At 34.7% G+C, this 17,374-nt stretch overlaps 1 protein-coding gene across 1 annotated transcript in view; it reads right to left on the bottom strand.

Annotated features, from left to right (window-relative positions):
- LOC135080901 (uncharacterized) overlaps positions 1-16,767 on the bottom strand; it is a 38,071-nt gene extending 21,304 nt beyond the window's left edge. The window contains exon 1 of the mRNA XM_063975631.1: positions 16,503-16,767. Within this exon, the coding sequence (XP_063831701.1) occupies positions 16,503-16,664 (162 nt within the window). The 5' untranslated portion in view covers positions 16,665-16,767. The remainder of the gene's footprint in view (positions 1-16,502) is intronic.
- Between the last annotated feature and the right edge of the window lie 607 nt (positions 16,768-17,374).

Genomic DNA, 17,374 nt, shown 5'->3' with positions numbered 1-17,374 from the left:
ATTTTTAAGTTTTTGTGCATTTTTAGAAGATTGTAATGAAATTATTTAGGTATAATAATAAATAAATACAAATCAAACGAGCCTAAACTCGATGGAATCGTTTATTCCCGGAGTTGCTATGGGGCCACTGGCATTCCAGCTCTCCCATCAGATCAGCTCCATGTCATCACAATATTGCATTGTCACCCGAATTACATGCACCTATATCCGAAAGGATGATGGGCAAATTGGGCGTTGAACCAACAGAAACAAAAAGTGTACTAAATTAAAGCTTAATACTAGTACTTCATTTCATAGTATGACAACAATCCTGAAATACGCGGGGATACGGAGATAGAGGTCATTGAATATGCAAAGTTTCCATAGTATTTCACATCACACTACTAGGGTAATAAAAATAGTATTAGGTCAATTTAATTGCTTGTATCAATCATATTGATATTACTGTATCATATCTTACTATCGATTCTATCGATTAAGTATGTAAGTATACCGAATAAATCACAATCGATTATTCGATTGCAGTAATCGAGTATAATGCTGAAAATAAGGAATCAAACTAACAATCAAATGATAGTGGTGATGGTAATCAATGAAATCGATTAATCGAATTGTTAATCGATAAATCGTTATTTGGCAATATCGATTAATAATCGATTCGTGATCGATTATGCGACAACACTACCTACAGCTTAACTGGTAGAAATCCCATTGAAACATGACTGTGTTCATTTCATTTCTCAAAATGGTACCTACGAGTAGGTGTGGTCCTACGCACGTAATGTAGAACATGGTACTTATTTTATTCCATTTGTTGGCCCCACTCGGACATAATAATTGATAAATAACTTAATGTATCAATGTAGGTATATTAATTAATAATATTTTTTGTTTGCGCAATAAAACACCTATGACTATAATACATTATGTCAATTTCCAAGCAAACCCGGGAGTTTTTGGTAGTTATTTATATGAAAATATATTTCTGATACTAAGTCCTAACAAATAATAGTAGTTACATTTCTGTTGGTTTTACGCCCAGATTCCATAGAAAAGTGCCCATCATCCTTTGAACTCAATCAATTGATGAAAGATTTCTAATAAAAAGACAAATACATTTTCAGTTTATTCTTCATGTGATAGACAAAAGCAGAAACATTTGCTTTTTTAGGCCATATACAATACTAGGTACTAAAGCGTTCCAATAGGGATGATGACTGGGTAATGAAATCGAAATTCTATTTAGTCCGTCAGACAGATAATTAGAAAATATTAGACTCATATTTTTTAATTTTTTCCATAATCGAATATTACAGTATTATTGTGATTATATTGAGTTGAAATGTCGCGTGACGTCACATTTGAGTAAAAATTCTACTCAAGCGTGGCGTATCGCGCCATTTCAACTCGTACATCGAGTTGAAATGGCGCGATTATTATTTAATTATGAAAGAAAATAAAAAATATGAGTCTAATATTTTCTAATTATCTGTCTGGCGGACAAATAATTGAAATTTTGTCATCTAGCCTAGTTGTCGTCAGGAAGTTGGTCTAACTAATTCAGCTTGCAAGATTCCACCCGAACAAACATTTATGTAATTACCTACATACATCATAAATTGCAAGCTAAATAAAAGCTTGTAATAAAGTCGGGTTTGTTCAAATTTCGAGAACGACTGAACCGACAAAAGCATTAGAAAATTTACGAAAAATAAAATAAAATTTTATCCCGTACAAAATGTTCATGGATTTTGTTATTTTTATTAAATACCTTTACGCCTGAGTTAAATGACACCGACATCAAGGTTCATGAATTTAAGTTTAAAATAATAGGCAGTAATGTATGAAGAAAGAGCTTCTATTCTGTATCTACCTATGCCCGTGTATTTTTGATCGGTGTCAAATCGGAGTTTTTGGTGCGGGGTACGCGGGTGTTGCTCGCGGCGTGAAGGTCAAACGCCCAAGGTCATTGAGGACTCTAATCGCCATAATGACAACTGAACACAAAAATAAATGGAAATGTCAGGCTTGCTATTGTAAGGCGCCAAAAACAGGAAACTCAGATACACCAATACACCCAACAGACTACACTAAAAAACAACTAAGATATGATTCGCCTGAAAACGTCAATATTACATTTAGAAAACCTGCACCTACCTGTAACGAGACAATTAGCTCTGAAGATATGAGCTTGCTAGGGGACACCATTAATCCTGATAATGCTGATACAGAAACTGTATCGCTGCCTAACACGACTCTGCAAAACTTGAGTGATATGATTATGAACAGACTCCAAGAGAATAATGCGAAAATTATATCACAGTTACAAGCTACAATCCAAAAAGAAATCAGCAATAGTATGAAAATCCTGAAACAAGAGTTCATCACTGTTACGAATAATTTAAATGAACAAAATGAAAATAGAAAAAAGGAAATAGAGAACTTAAATATAAAAATAGAACAGCTAACCAAAGAAAATGACTCTATGAAAAAACAAATGGATGATATTATCACCAAAACCAGCTCCGGCCTCACCAGTAACAACACTGAACAGAATTATAAAAAAATTGTAATCCATGGCTTTGCTGAACACTATAGAGAACCTGAAGGCAATCTATACAACAGATTACATCACCTGTTCCAGGATATTCTGCACGTAGATTTAACAGGATACATTGAAGATACCTACAGAATCGGCCGATTCAACAAAAATTCTACACGCCCCCTTGTAATAGAATTAATCAGCAAAAGAATGACCAAATACATCATAAATAATAAAGAATGTTTTCAAAACACTAGTTTAGTGTCAGAGTTTTTAGATAAGACTGCACGTATTGCCAGGAAAAAAATGATTGATGAAATGTACTTGGCACGGAAAAGCGGTCACTATGCTATAATAAAGAATAACCAGCTATTTATTGATGGAAAACGAGCTTATCTCAAAAATAAAAAGGAAGTTGCCCAAGAAGACCAGACAAATGTGTCTACAAACACAGAAAATAAAAGAGATGTTGCCCACAAGGACCAGAAGAAAGAGACAACAAACACAGATGAAGCCAAAAATGATATTCACCAGCAACAAAATAAAGACGGCAAGCGTACATTTCGTGGCCACAGATCAACATTTTAAGATCCTATACCAAAATATGCAAAGCTTATATAATAAGCAACACCTACTGGAGCAGTTTATTGACCAGGATCCAACATATCAAGCTATATGCGTCTGTGAAACATGGCTGACAGAGGAAAAAATTGAACTGATACATTTCAGTGGATACAAAATAGCGGCTTCATTCTGTAGAAAAGATCGAACAGGCGGCGGTGTCTGTATTCTACTACAGGATCACATCGAATACAACGAAAAAATAGATATAACTGATATGTCGTTAGAGTATATACTAGAGATATGTGCAATTGAACTTATAAATGAAAATATTATAATAATTAATATGTACTGGAATAGGAGAGAGGAAGCTTTGTTTATTAATCGATTACAAAGTATTTTAAACTATGTTACCAATAAATATTATAAATACAATATTATTATAGGCGGAGATTTTAATATAAACTTATTGCAGCATAATATAAAAACATGTGAATACTTAGATTTGATGCTAGAACATAAATTCACCCAACACATTAACGCTCCCACCCATATAACTCAGACAACCGAAACATGCTTAGACCATATCTTTACAAATTTTAAACCAAAATATCTTGAAACAAAAGTAGAAGAATTAGGATTTTCAGACCATTCAGGAGTTATAATCGATTTTAAAATACCTAAAATATTAAAACGAGATACTTGGATAGTAGAGAAACGCTTATTTAACAAAAAAGCAATATCACAATTCAGAGCAGAATTAAAATTAGTAAACTGGGATAATATAATTTAAAAAAAAGGTACTATTAATGAACACTATGAAGCTTTTCACAACAAAATTAAAGAAATATTAAACACATGTATTCCAAATCAAAAAGTAAAGTTAAAAAATAATTATAAAAAATATTGGTTAACAAAAGGTATTAAAAAATCCTGTCAACATAAAAGGCTTCTAAAAATTTTTGCGTTAAGGTCAAATAATAGAATAATAAATAACTACTATAAAAAATACGAAAAAATACTTAAGAAATCGATTGTCTGGGCTAAAAAAATTCATTATATAAATAAAATAAAGCTTTCGAATAATAAAGTTAAAACGATGTGGAGTATAATAAACGAGAGAACAAATAAGAAAAACATAAAAGATAAAAGTAACATTAAAATTAAAATAAAAGACAATCTTTGCTCAAACCCAAAACAAATCGCAGACCACTTTAATGATTTCTTTGCATCCATAGGTGAACTTCCGTCTCCCAAACGCCCACCAGGTGGCAGCACCAGCCCTAGTCAACCCGTCTATAACCATCGTGTGATGAATCCTACAGAAAACACAATGTTCCTAAACCCGGTAAATTGTCGCGAGATCAACAGAATCATCAAATCTTTAAAAAATAAAAACAGCCACGGAATAGACGAAATACCACCTAATCTATTTAGAGAGTGTGCAGACGAGTTAGCATTGCCACTGACATTGTTAATTAATCAATCTTTTACTGAAGGTACTTTCCCATCATTACTTAAAAGAACAATTATAAAACCAATTTATAAAAAGAATGAAAAATTAAATCCATCAAATTACCGTCCAATAGCCCTTTTGCCCACATGTTCAAAAATATTTGAAAAAGCTATCTGCAATAGAGTTACCAAATTTTGTGAAAAATATAGTATATTTGACAATAGCCAAAATGGTTTCCGCAAAAATCGTTCAACTACTCTAGCAGTATATAAATACACCCAAGAAATAGTTAAAACCCTAGATGCAAAACAATACGGCGTGGGCATCTTACTAGATATGACCAAAGCATATGACCGAGTACAGCATAATATACTATTATCTAAATTATACGGAATTGGTGTTCGCGGTGCGGCACACTCATGGTTTAAATCATATTTAAAAGATAGAGAACAATATGTAGAAATAGAGCACTTTGAAAAAGAATCTCAACAAATTTTAAAGATCCGATCTGATAAAATAATGGTTAATTCATCAATACCACAAGGCAGTGTAGTAGGGTGTCTCTTATTTTTGATCTACATTAACGACCTCCCCAAAATCATGGAGGAGCCGTGCGTTTTATTTGCAGATGATATTTCAGTGTTAACGTCTTGTAGAAATAACATTAATGTAAAAGATAAACTAGATAAATTATTTATTAATATATCCAATTGGATGGAAGCACATAATCTGGAAATTAACTTTGAAAAAACTAAACTCATGACCTTTAATCCGCACCAAAAGACACCACTTACCCTTAACTATAATTTTAACAACATTAAAATGGAACAAGTTAAAGATTTTAGTTTACTCGGTTTAACAATAGATACACACTTAAATTGGAAGATACATATACAAAAAATTAAGTCCAAACTATCAAGCTTTGCATACGCTCTTCGAGAGGTTAAAAAAACAACTAATTTAGAAACAGCGCTTGTGACCTATTATGCCTACGGCTACGCCTGGCTAAATTATGGGATTATCCTATGGGGCAATAGCACCGACGCTCCCTCACTATTCATCAAACAAAAAAAACTAATCCGTATATTAGCCAATATTAAGCCCAGAGACAGTTGTAAGCCTTACTTTCAAAAGTACAAAATATTGCCCTTGCCTTGTATTTATATTTTAAATATTTGTAACTTTGTCCGTTCCCACTTTGAGTTTTTTACAAAACGTGAAGAATCATGTCCACAATACCATTTAAGAAATAAAAATAAGTTAATGATACCAACCATCCGCCTAAATTTATCCTCTTCAAGTACTTATAATATGGCCATAAAGATTTATAATAAATTGCCCAATTATCTATTGAAAGAAAATAATGATAACAAATTCTCAAAAGAACTAAAAGAGCTTTTAAGTACAAAATGTTATTACACTATAAAAGAATATCTAGATGATAAAATAAGATGAGTCTATTAATCTAATAATTAAAAAAGCCTCCTCTCTTATCTACACTAATATTATAAAGAGGAAAACTTTGTTTGTTTGTTTGTTTGTTTGTTTGTTTGTTTAGTTGTAATGGATAGGCTCAAAAACTACTGGACCGATTTTAAAAATTCTTTCACCATTCGAAAGCTACATAACTCACGAGTAACATAGGCTAAATTTTATTTTGGAAAAAAATAGGGTCCCGTAAAATATTTGGGATTTTCATAAGACGTGGAAAAGCGCCATCTATCGTCATTGGTTAAAATCTTCTTGCGCCTGACAAAAATTTTTGAGGTACGTAAATATTCATGAAGGCAAAGCTGTCAAACGCCATCTATCAACATCATTAGTAAATTAGTAACTAAATATTACATGTACTATGAAAAACGCTGTTCGTAAAATAATATTGAAAATTTAATAAATAATGATATTTTATGTAATTGAACCATTCACTGTATGTACCTATTTGAATCATTCACTGTGTTTAAACGAGCAAATCAAAGTGTTAATTAGTGACTTTTTACAAACTTCCTTGCAAGTTCTTATTAAGTGCCGCCATCTACCGAGATGAATATTAGGGTACGGTTCAGCGGCGGACAAATGGGATGGGCGCGTGGGCGATTGTAGTTAAATTTAATAGGATAAGAATTAGTTCGTTTTTGTTTTCTGTATGTAATTTGTTAATTTTTTTGGTAGGGTCTTTATTTTAATGACTTAGGTTGGTAGGTACTTACTTATTTGATTTTAATGATAATTACTATAGGTACGTATAATTTTAGTAGAAAGAAAGGTCATTGAATGAGTAAGTGATTCACTCACTCATAACGAAGTCTCAGAAACTACAAGTCTCAAAAGAGTTCTCATAGGGGTTAATGGTCTATTCCACCTGGCTTTGATCACCAAGATGATCAAAGTGGACTCCAGTTAAATTATTTTTTTTAGTGTTCTTTGATCACCTACAAATAAATCATACCTACCTCTGAATTGTCACATACATGTCCAATTTGTTTATTGCGGTTTTTAGAAAATACCAAAAATGTTACAAAACAAAATATTGTAGATGATCAAAGGACACTAAAATAATAATTTAACTAGAGTCCACTTGGCTCACCCAGGACATCGTATCCGTGGGTGATCAAAGGCACAGAATAAATTCAAAGGACACTAAATTGTCGCTGTAAGTCCACTTTGATCACCTGGCTGATCAAATCCAGGTGATCAAAGTGGAATACACCTCCTTTTAGAACGTAGGTAGTCACTAAGACGAAATTTTGCAAAATTCAACCCTTATGGGAGTTAAAAAGGGGGTTAGAAGTTTGTATTGCAGTCCTCGGTTTTTAAAGTAAGAGACTTGAAAGTTAAAATGTATGCTCACTATGATCTCTAGATATTGTGGAGGTGTACATATACTGTTCGGTACACTGTGGTACTGTGTACACATCGGTTTGCCGACGATATTGTGGTCATGGCAGAATCGTTGGAAGATCTTGGCACAATGCTCGAAGACCTTAATCGATTTTCCCAACAGGTAGGCCTGAGGATGAACATGGACAAAACGAAGCTTATGTCGAATGTCCATGTTGCGCCCTACCCAGTTTCAGTTGGGAGCTCAATTCTCGAGATTGTCGACAAGTAGGTATGTCTACCTCGGACAAACGATCCAGCTAGGTAGGTCCAATTTCGAGAAGGAGGTCAATCGTCGAATCCAACTCGGCTGGGCAGCGTTCGGGAAACTACGCAACATCTTTTCGTCCAAAATACCTCAATGCCTGAAGACTAGAGTGTATAACCAATGTGCGTTACCAGTGATAACTTATGGCTCGGAAACGTGACCTCTCACTATAGGCCCTATACAGAAGCTCAGTTGCACAGCGTGCTATGAAGAGGGCTATGCTTGGTGTTTCTTTGCGAGATCGAATCAGAAATGAGGAGATCCGTAAACGAACCAAAGTCGCTGACATAGCCCGAAGGATTAGCAAGCTGAAGTGGCAATGGGCAGGGCACATAATACGCAGAACTGATGGCCGATGGGGCAGAATGGTTCTGGAATGGAGGCCGCGTACCGGAAAACGTAGCGTGGGACTTTCACCTACAAGGTGGACCGACCGACGACATCGTAAAGGTAGCAGGGAAGCGCAGGACGCAGGCCGCTTCCAATCGATCAACATGGAAAGCATTGGGGGAGGCCTATGTTCAGCAGTGGACGTCCTATGGCTGAAATGGTGGTGGTAGTGGTAGTACATATACTGAAAATGTATCATTAGAAATCAACTACGGGGGCTAAGGAGATAAAAGGAGGGTTGTAAGTTTATATTATGAAAGTCCTGTGTTTGAAGTAAGAGAGTTGAAATTTAAAATGTATGCGTTATAGATGCTAAGAGCGGATTTTACGAAACTCCACCCCTAATGGAGTAAAACGAGGTCCACGCGTACGAAGTCGCGGGCGGCCGCTAGTATTTTATATTTTAAATTGCAGCGCCCAACAGGGTCCATAATTAACTGTATTATCACACTGTAACACCTATATTACCTACTATGTATTATGGAAGCAATAAACATATTGAGTATTGAGTATTGAGTAAAACATTGATAATTTTGTGTGTCGAATGTGTGTCTCCATGTCTATTGTGTCTTTTGTATGGAAACGTTGATATGAATAAATATTTTGCACGTGTAAAAATTTTAAAAATGATTAACTTCATATAAAAACTCATGAGCCATAAACAGATCGTCTTTTAACGTAACATCATTATTCGTTTAATTCAGCACATTACCGTTAAATCTAAAGAAAGTGCTTTTGTTGAGTAAATCCATTCTCACTGGCGAACCGGAAAGTGAAAGGGAAAGAATTACGTTATAACGATAAGTATGATTTATAATGTGCAATTAGCGTGTGGGTGATAATCGATAATAATACAGATCAAGGTTGGGCTGCTGTCACATGACCATTTGTGACTAAACCCGTCCTGATAGGAAGAGCTGCTTGCATATTATGTTAGCATGTATTACATATACCTATGTATGTGTGACTTTATTAATTGCGTGGGTTGATTAAAATGAAGAAATGATAACTAGACTTCTGACTCAAGAAACTAACTGGACGATGTCTGTATCTGAACTCAAGCTCAAAAGAAATTTAATATTATAAACAGGAACGTATCATTTACCTACGTAGCTCTATATTTTTTCAGTTTTCAGGTTTTTTAGCTGAAACAATTTGATTAATTTTTGTAGAAGAGTTTTATGCTAAATCTATAGTTAAGTTTTTGCAATTTTGTGTATTATTATGGTCACAGAAGACTTATCAACTTTGAAAGGTATCAAGGCGAGGCGTTTACGTTACGGTGCGGATAAGTGTGCGTTGCAAGGCGTTGCAGTATGGAATTTCATACATACAAAGAATACCAGTCAAGTTGCTACGGTTACGATCCCTTTCCGGGTTGCTAAGTGTGCTACGTCCTTTAAGCTTAAAAAATGTTAAAAACAACTAAAGTTGGCATTGCAGAATATTAAATCAACTTATGAGCGTTGGCCCTCGGCTGTCTAGCTTATTCCAAATTAGTTATATCCAAGCGAATAAGGCATCCTTAAGCCTTAGCTAAATCTAATCGTAAATCATTCGGCCGTCGTTAGCGGCAATGGCCATACACGGCGCGTGCGCATGACTCAGTGGACATCGACCTTACAATGCCTTAGATAAAGGACGGAAACTTTATGCTGGTTAGAAAATGCACGAAGAAATCGGGAATTTTGTAGAAAATTTGACCATTGTTTTTCAATCGTGACAATATTGAAGTTTCCAGACAAACTTTCGTTTTTTAACGCGTTAAATTGGTTGAACGAGGCTCTTCCCTGCCGGAAGAGTGTCGTTATGAAATTGGACATGGATTTCAGCGAATTGAAGAATCATACTAATATTATAAATGCGAAAGTAACTCTGTCTGTCTCTCTTTCACGCCTAAACCACTGAACCGATTTGATGAAATTTGGCATAGAGATAGTTTGAGTCCCGGGAAAGGACATAGGATAGTTTTTATCCCGGTTTTTGAAACAGGGACGCGCGCGATAAAGTTTTTCTGTGACAGACAAAATTCCACGCGGGCGAAGCCGCGGGCGGAAAGCTAGTAGTAAATATTTCTAAGGGATCGATAATATTATGGTACTTATTTAGTAATTCAGAGCTATTCAAATATACAGGGTGTTTCTTGTAAGGTGTCAAGCCGAAGGCAGGTGATAGGTGAGGACTAGACCTATCGATTTCATCCCCATGTATGTTCTACGATTTTTCATAGTTTAGAAGTTATCGTTAATTTTGTGATTTTTTCAAATTGTATGACCCAGTAGGCTTTAAATTTTTTTATCTTTTTTTTGGGTCGACTTTTCTCAGATTTCTTTTTTTTGACAGATTCCCTATTAATTGCAGATTTTTGAAAAAAATAATCAACTTCCTATCTTTGAATGCAAGATACAAAATTTTTGCTAGAAACATAAAAAATATGCTTTTAGCGGAACATTCTAAAATTTTCAACTTAAAAGTTAAAAAAAAAAAAGAAATTCCATAGGTCCAAAGTAATTTTAAAAACTGCGCAGTTTTCTGAACTTTCATAATAACACAAAAAAACATGTACTTAATAGGCCATTATTTTCTGTAATCGCTCCACTAAAGTGGTAAGTCGGAGATTTCGTTACATGTTTTTGACTTTCTTACGACTAACTAATGTTTGCAATTCTCTATGTTTACGTTACGTAGAACACATTTAAAGACAATAACTGAACATAACATTTTTTTATCCACAACGAGGAATCTCTTGCCCTTCATCTGACCTGATGGAAACTGATGGATGATCAGCGAGCTTCACTCGGAATCCTAAACCACAGAGGAATTGGCTGTCCTAAATAGGTGGCCTTACCACTAGACCACAGTGGTGGTTGTTACTTTACGATTAAATTCGATATACCTACATATTAGAGTGTGAGAGAAAGGGAAAGATTGTGTGTGTGTGTGTGTGTGTGTGTGTGTGTGTGTGTGTCTGTGTGTTTGTGTGTGTGTGTGTGTGTGTGTGTGTGTGTGTGTGTGTGTGTGTGTGTGTGTGTGTGTGTGAGAGAGAGAGCAAAAATGGGTGTAATGATTTAATTTAAAGTAAATGTTCAAAATGTCCGCCGTTGACCTGAATGCACATTCGACAACGACGCAAAAAACCTTCTTCTTCATTTTAATTTGGTTTTGTGCTTCAGTCAGCTTTGTCCGCAGTTCATCAATATTTTCATATTCCCTATGGTATTTTTTTGATTTTTTTTTACACCAGATGAAGGGCAAGAGCTTCCTCGTTGTGGATAAAAAATGTTCTTTTCAGATATTGTCTCTAAATGTGTTCTACATAACGTAAACTTAAGGGATTGCAAACATTACTTAGTCCTAAGAAAGTCAAAAACATGTAACGGAATCTCCAACTTGCCACTTGAGTGGAGCGATTACAGAAAATAATGGCCTATTAAGTACATGTTTTTTTGTGTTATTATGAAAGTTCAGAAAACTGCGCAGTTTTTAAAATTATTTTGGACCTATGGAAGTTCTTTTTTTTTCAAACCTTTAAGTTGAAAATTTTAGAATGTTCCGCTAAAAGCATATTTTTTATGTTTCTAGCAAAAATTTTGTATCTTGCATCAAAGATAGGAAGTTGATTATTTTTTTCAAAAATCTTCAATTAATAGGGAATCTGTCAAAAAAAAAGAAATCTGAGAAAAGTCGACCCAAAAAAAAGAAAAAAAAAATTAAAGCCTACTGGGTCATACAATTTGAAAAAATCACAAAATTAACGATAACTTCTAAACTATGAAAAATCGTAGAACATACATGGGGATGAAATCGATAGGTCTAGTCCTCACCTATCACCTGCCTTCGGCTTGACACCTTACAAGAAACACCCTGTATACCAGTGCAGCGTTAGCTACTAAACATAAATTGCGAGAGACTGTGCGAAAAAGACTGCCTTAGGCCGGAGATCAAACAATAAGTAGTTAAGTATTCGGTAATCTTGCCTTGGTAAGCCTTGGGCAAATACAAAAAACAGAGAGGGTTTTTTCAACTGGGTAAGTGTAACTTTAAAAAAGTATGAATATAATTCATATATGAAACCAGTTGGTGACTGTCAAATGAAACTGGCTGCCTGAGTATTTAGGGTAAAGTAGTTAGCGAGGCAGCGACACAAATTCCATATTCGGGCACATACACCAACCAAGATCGCGATGCAAAACTAAAGCGTTTAACAGATTGTAATAAAATAAGTAATGTACAATCTAAAAGTTTAATGAATAAATAAGGGTTGGAAGTCGCAAATAATAAGCAAAATCAAGAGGTTTCATATTTTCAATAAATCATTTTATTTTCATAAAATATGTAGGTACGTCATTTTGGGTAAATTAATTTCAAAATATCGAGAAAAGGAATGGGTAGAGTTTGAAGCCCGTAAAGATTTTTTGTTATATGGGAATTAAGTAAATAATGTATTACCTACACGTCATACGTACGAGTAAGTATTCAAATGTGCTTTATGAAAGTTTAGTACAAAAAATCCTTTTAGTATTTTTCTTGAATTTATTGACTCTTGTATAACTATAAATACAATCAGAGTGCAACTATGCGATCTTTTATTCAGTGAGCTTGTCCAAAAGTTTCGTATGCACTCGTGCCCTTCAGAATTTTGTTCGCATTGGCTGTGTTAGCCAGCAAAGGACGACAAAACATGCAAATGTCAAAACAGAGTTAGTCAGCGATCCGTAGGCAGCGTGACGTCACTTGCATGAGACCTCGTGTGACTCACCACCATAAATGGTCAATCAGAACTGTGCAAAAACTTGCTATTGAATATTGATACAAGATTAGTGCGCATCAACTTGAAATGTTGCTTCGGCGATTTGTTTATGAGATCATCCTCGGCCTAAAAATAAAACTTCTTTACGTAAGTTAAACCGATTTTGAAGTTTAGAAAATCTTTTCAAGTAGGGAGAAGTAGGCAACCTACCTACCTTTTACGTTGCAAGCATTTTTTTGTGTGTCATTGTTTTTGGGTATTTAGACGACTATCCGATTTGACTATGATTTAATGCCTACCATGGTCTATTTTCGAATGTCATGTCAGCGCAAAGGCACAAGAAGATTCATTTCATCATAACTTTAGTAAGAATCTTTATTTTAATAATATGTTGAATGTTTTGGCTTTGTAATATAAAAAATATAATAAAAAAAACTTTTTTAAAAACAAGCTTTATTCTGAAATGCAGTTGTACTAAAACGAAAAAAATAATTGTAAGCAATGTTCAAATAATTTCGAAAGCTTATCGCGCATGGAATTTATTCTTCTTTTTTCTGTTAGCGCTACAAGCTTTCGAAATTATTTGAACATTGCTTACAATTATTTTTTTCGTTTTAGTACAACTGCATTTCAGAATAAAGCTTGTTTTTAAAAAAGTTTTTTTTATTATAATTTTATTTTACACTTTTTAGCTGTATCTGAATCTGGGCCCTGGTCATAATTTAGCACCAAAGTGCTCGGGAAGACGAATCCAACGAACCCAAACTCGATAAGTTTCCGCCGTTTCGTTTAGGAGTTCTAATGGCCACCTCCTGACTCCATCATCAGACCAGCTCAATGGTACCATAACATTGCATTGTCATCGTACTTACATAAGTATACCAAATTTCAGCTCAATCGGTTGAGGAGAACTGGTCTTAATTTCAGTTGCAAGATTTGTCCCACACATTCTAACAAGTGAAGTCAATATAAAGCTTGTAATAATAATAATAAAAAGCTTGTAATAATAATAAAAAGCTTGTAATAAAATATAAAAATCATCGTATTACAGCGACAATAACATAATGCATTCATATTCGATCAATACCACATCAACTATAATATACTTCGACCACTCGGACAGTTTCATCGCGTGTCAATGTCGCTATCGCCATAGGATCTTCGTTTATGGTTTCCAAATTCGCCATTAGTATTCCGACCGCGCTATTACAGCCCAAGGTCGCCATTGGTGCTAATTAGAAGCCATTGTAAGATTGTAAGCTGGTGACGTGCGAAACTGAGCTGTAAATTTTATTTCGCTAATAACTAGGCTTATTGGCAATTAAAAAGGAGGTCAGTTATTAGGCAGTGATTTATAGAACCTGATGTTTTTATTACACAGGTTTAGTTCACTTGTCATTGTTTTAGAATCACTTTCGCACTAAATTAATATACAAATTTCAGGATTAAAATCTAGGAAAAATAGTGTTATCTAAAGCGAAAGGTCGCTGACTCACTCACTCATCACGAAATCTCAGAAACTATAAGTGCTAGGAGTCTCAAAATTTGCGTGGAGGTTCCTTTTAAAACAAAAGTGCTTACCTACTAAGACGGGATTTTGCAAAATTTTACCCCTAAGGGGGTAAAACGGGTTCCACGCGTACGAAGTCGCGGTCGCTAGTTGAAAATAAGGCGAAGCAGATGTTCGTAACAACCATGATCCGGATATTACAAATCTAAAAACAGAAATATACTGTAACTGCTAAAGAATGCTGGTATTTTTATGAAGCCGAAGCTACAAGTACCTAGGCATGTGGTCAGTGTTAAGTACTGAGAGAAATGTTTATTTTCAAATGGACTGTTTCTATTTTTCATTGGCTGTTTGAATCCTCTTCTTTCTGAAACTGACTGTACCACTTACCTGCGCATTTATTTCCTACACAAAACTTTTATTTGCCTCCAGTAATAGCTGTGTGGGCACTGTTTAATTTTTCATTTCCATGTAAGGTCACCGTCCAAGGCCACGCTTTTTATTACATTATTTAATAAAACGGAGAATTCTAATTGAAAGTTAAAATCGATAGTTGTGACGCAAGTCGTTACTTGAAGTTGTTTACTTTCTATAAATGATGTATTAGCTGTGTAGCTGAAGAAATTATACACATAGAAAATAGAACGGTTATTAATGTAGTTTTTGTCGATATTCGTTTTTATTTTATTTAGAGGGTTACCGCAATAGTTATGCATAGAAAACTATTTATTGAAGAAGATTCAAATGTTTGTGGCCAGATTGTGTACAATGTCCCATTCTAATTGAGTATCCGTTTATTAGATCTCTTTTTTTCCTCAACAGGTACGAACTCAAAACGAGGGAAAACTGATCCCTCACAAGAGGTTCTTTAGCCAGGTGGTAGAGCTGTCCCAAGCCCCACGTATTTTTCTAGAAGTTCAACGATCGATGATGAACTAATGTGCGGACGCAACAAAATCTGCACACTACTTTGCAACATTCCGGGACAGTTCACGGATTATGGACGCACACAGGCACCCATCGGAACCCGATCCTGGTGGTTACGCCCTGTCTATCATAGGCGAAGATCATCAATAATTCTTGTTCTTTGCTGAATTCCGATGTTCGCGTTTCGCTTCATTTTTTTAATCATTTTCTGTTGCAACCAAATCAATGCTCTATACTTACTACAAACATCTATCAATATACATACTCTTACATAAGCTTCGATCGCTAGTTCGCAAAAAAAGATTGTCTTTAAAATTACTGATCCAATGAGAAACTTTTTCACTAATTGCAAGCAAAATAAAGTAACATTAATCTAGAGTGCGGTTTCAGTTTAAAAGAAATAAATATTTACTAGACTCATCTTACATAATTATTATTCTTGATCTAGGTAATATTTAACAATTACCTCAATACATGAAATTAAGTATTGGGAAGGAATAAAGTAGCAAAAACAAGAAATGCATTTTCAAAGAGCTTTCGCTTATTCTCAGAACAAAATGATTTGTCAAAATGTTCATTGATTAAGTAGTTGGGAAAGACTTTTCGCTCGCAGTCTGCGAGATCATTTGTCATTGTTTATGTTTAATTGGGTTCCAGAAACATGCCTCGTCAATGGGAACAAAAGTCCATTGTTTGGCACTGAGGGAGGGCTGTAGAGTTTATAAATTTTAATAAAAACTTGTATTACGTCAATTTTTTATGAAAGTTTGATGACACGATTATGATTAATTCAAAATTTTCAATTAAAGAAGATTGAATCTAATGTACCTATCGATGAACAATGTATAGGGCATACCTAATGCAATGCAATGCTAGTTCTCTTGTTTTTAATGTTCAATATACTTAGTCAACAATACATTCAATAAATGCTTTATCTTTTAAACATTCATCATATTCCTATGCCCTATGCCCTACGTAGGCAAGCTTTTATGTCATTTAGTTGCTGGCGAAAAAAATTTCGTCTATAATCACTAAGGCTGAGTTGTATCATCCTACTTTAACCATGACGATAACCGGTATTTTTTGTTTGAATTTTGACATATTTTTGACGTTTGTTATAGTTAAAGTATGATACTGCAATCCAGCCTACTGTTTTAAGTGAAAATCACTTATTTTAAAGAGTAGACCTGAGGAAGAATTTGCCTTAAGAAGAGATGTTACCTTCGGATCAGGCAGCGTGAGCCATCCGTTCCTTATTTCGGCAGGATCAGCTCCCTCCAACGACATGGATGACATGACCCTCGGCTTCCTATTCTTCCAGTGCTCAGGCTCCCACCAGTTCACGTGGTCTAAAGACCGAGACATGTCTCTAGTCACCATCATCGGTCTGTCGTGTCTCGCGAGCGTGTCTCAAATGGACTTAGAAAATGAAGCAGTTTGAAAAACCTTGAAAAATTAAGTGGTAGCAATAAATTATTCAGATACTTGTCCGGCTGATATTACATAGCCCTTGACAACTTTCCTTGGAAGGTTTTTATTGACTTATCGATTTATATTAGCTTGGTTCAATTATGTACTTAATAGCACCTGTACTTGTGCTGTAAATGCTAATATTGTTTGATGAATTCAGGTTTTTTTCAGTCGTATTTTTATTGTTTTTGCTACGACTATGTTGATTTATCTCTTTCAAGATTCCAGTGAGTTCCCTTAACTGTCTGACAATCTAGTGAATAGTGAATTCAGACAAAAAACGATCTGAGTTTGAAAAATTGTCCATTAGACAGGACTGTAATTATCTTCATTGAATCTGAAGTCATTCAACCACTAATATATAAAAGTTTGACGACCCGTAATTTACTTATCCGTTAGAAATTGATTAGTTCTTATTTTGCCGATTGAACTGTCTGAGAGTTTAAAAAGTTTCATTTCACACTTTCAAAACTGTGTCAGTATCTTATAATATTTTATGTAAATCCACTAAAATAAACACTTGTTTACACTTCACGTCTGTCAACCCCAACCTTTGAGTTCTGAATGAAACCCTCATACGAATGGGAGTGAGTGCTTATTTGTTTGTTCATCCGTTGCATAGC

Source organism: Ostrinia nubilalis, chromosome 18, assembly GCF_963855985.1.
Source record: "Ostrinia nubilalis chromosome 18, ilOstNubi1.1, whole genome shotgun sequence".
Lineage (NCBI taxonomy): Eukaryota > Metazoa > Arthropoda > Insecta > Lepidoptera > Crambidae > Ostrinia > Ostrinia nubilalis.
Note: the sequence above shows the minus strand (reverse complement) of the source record. Positions and strands in the feature narration are given on the sequence as shown.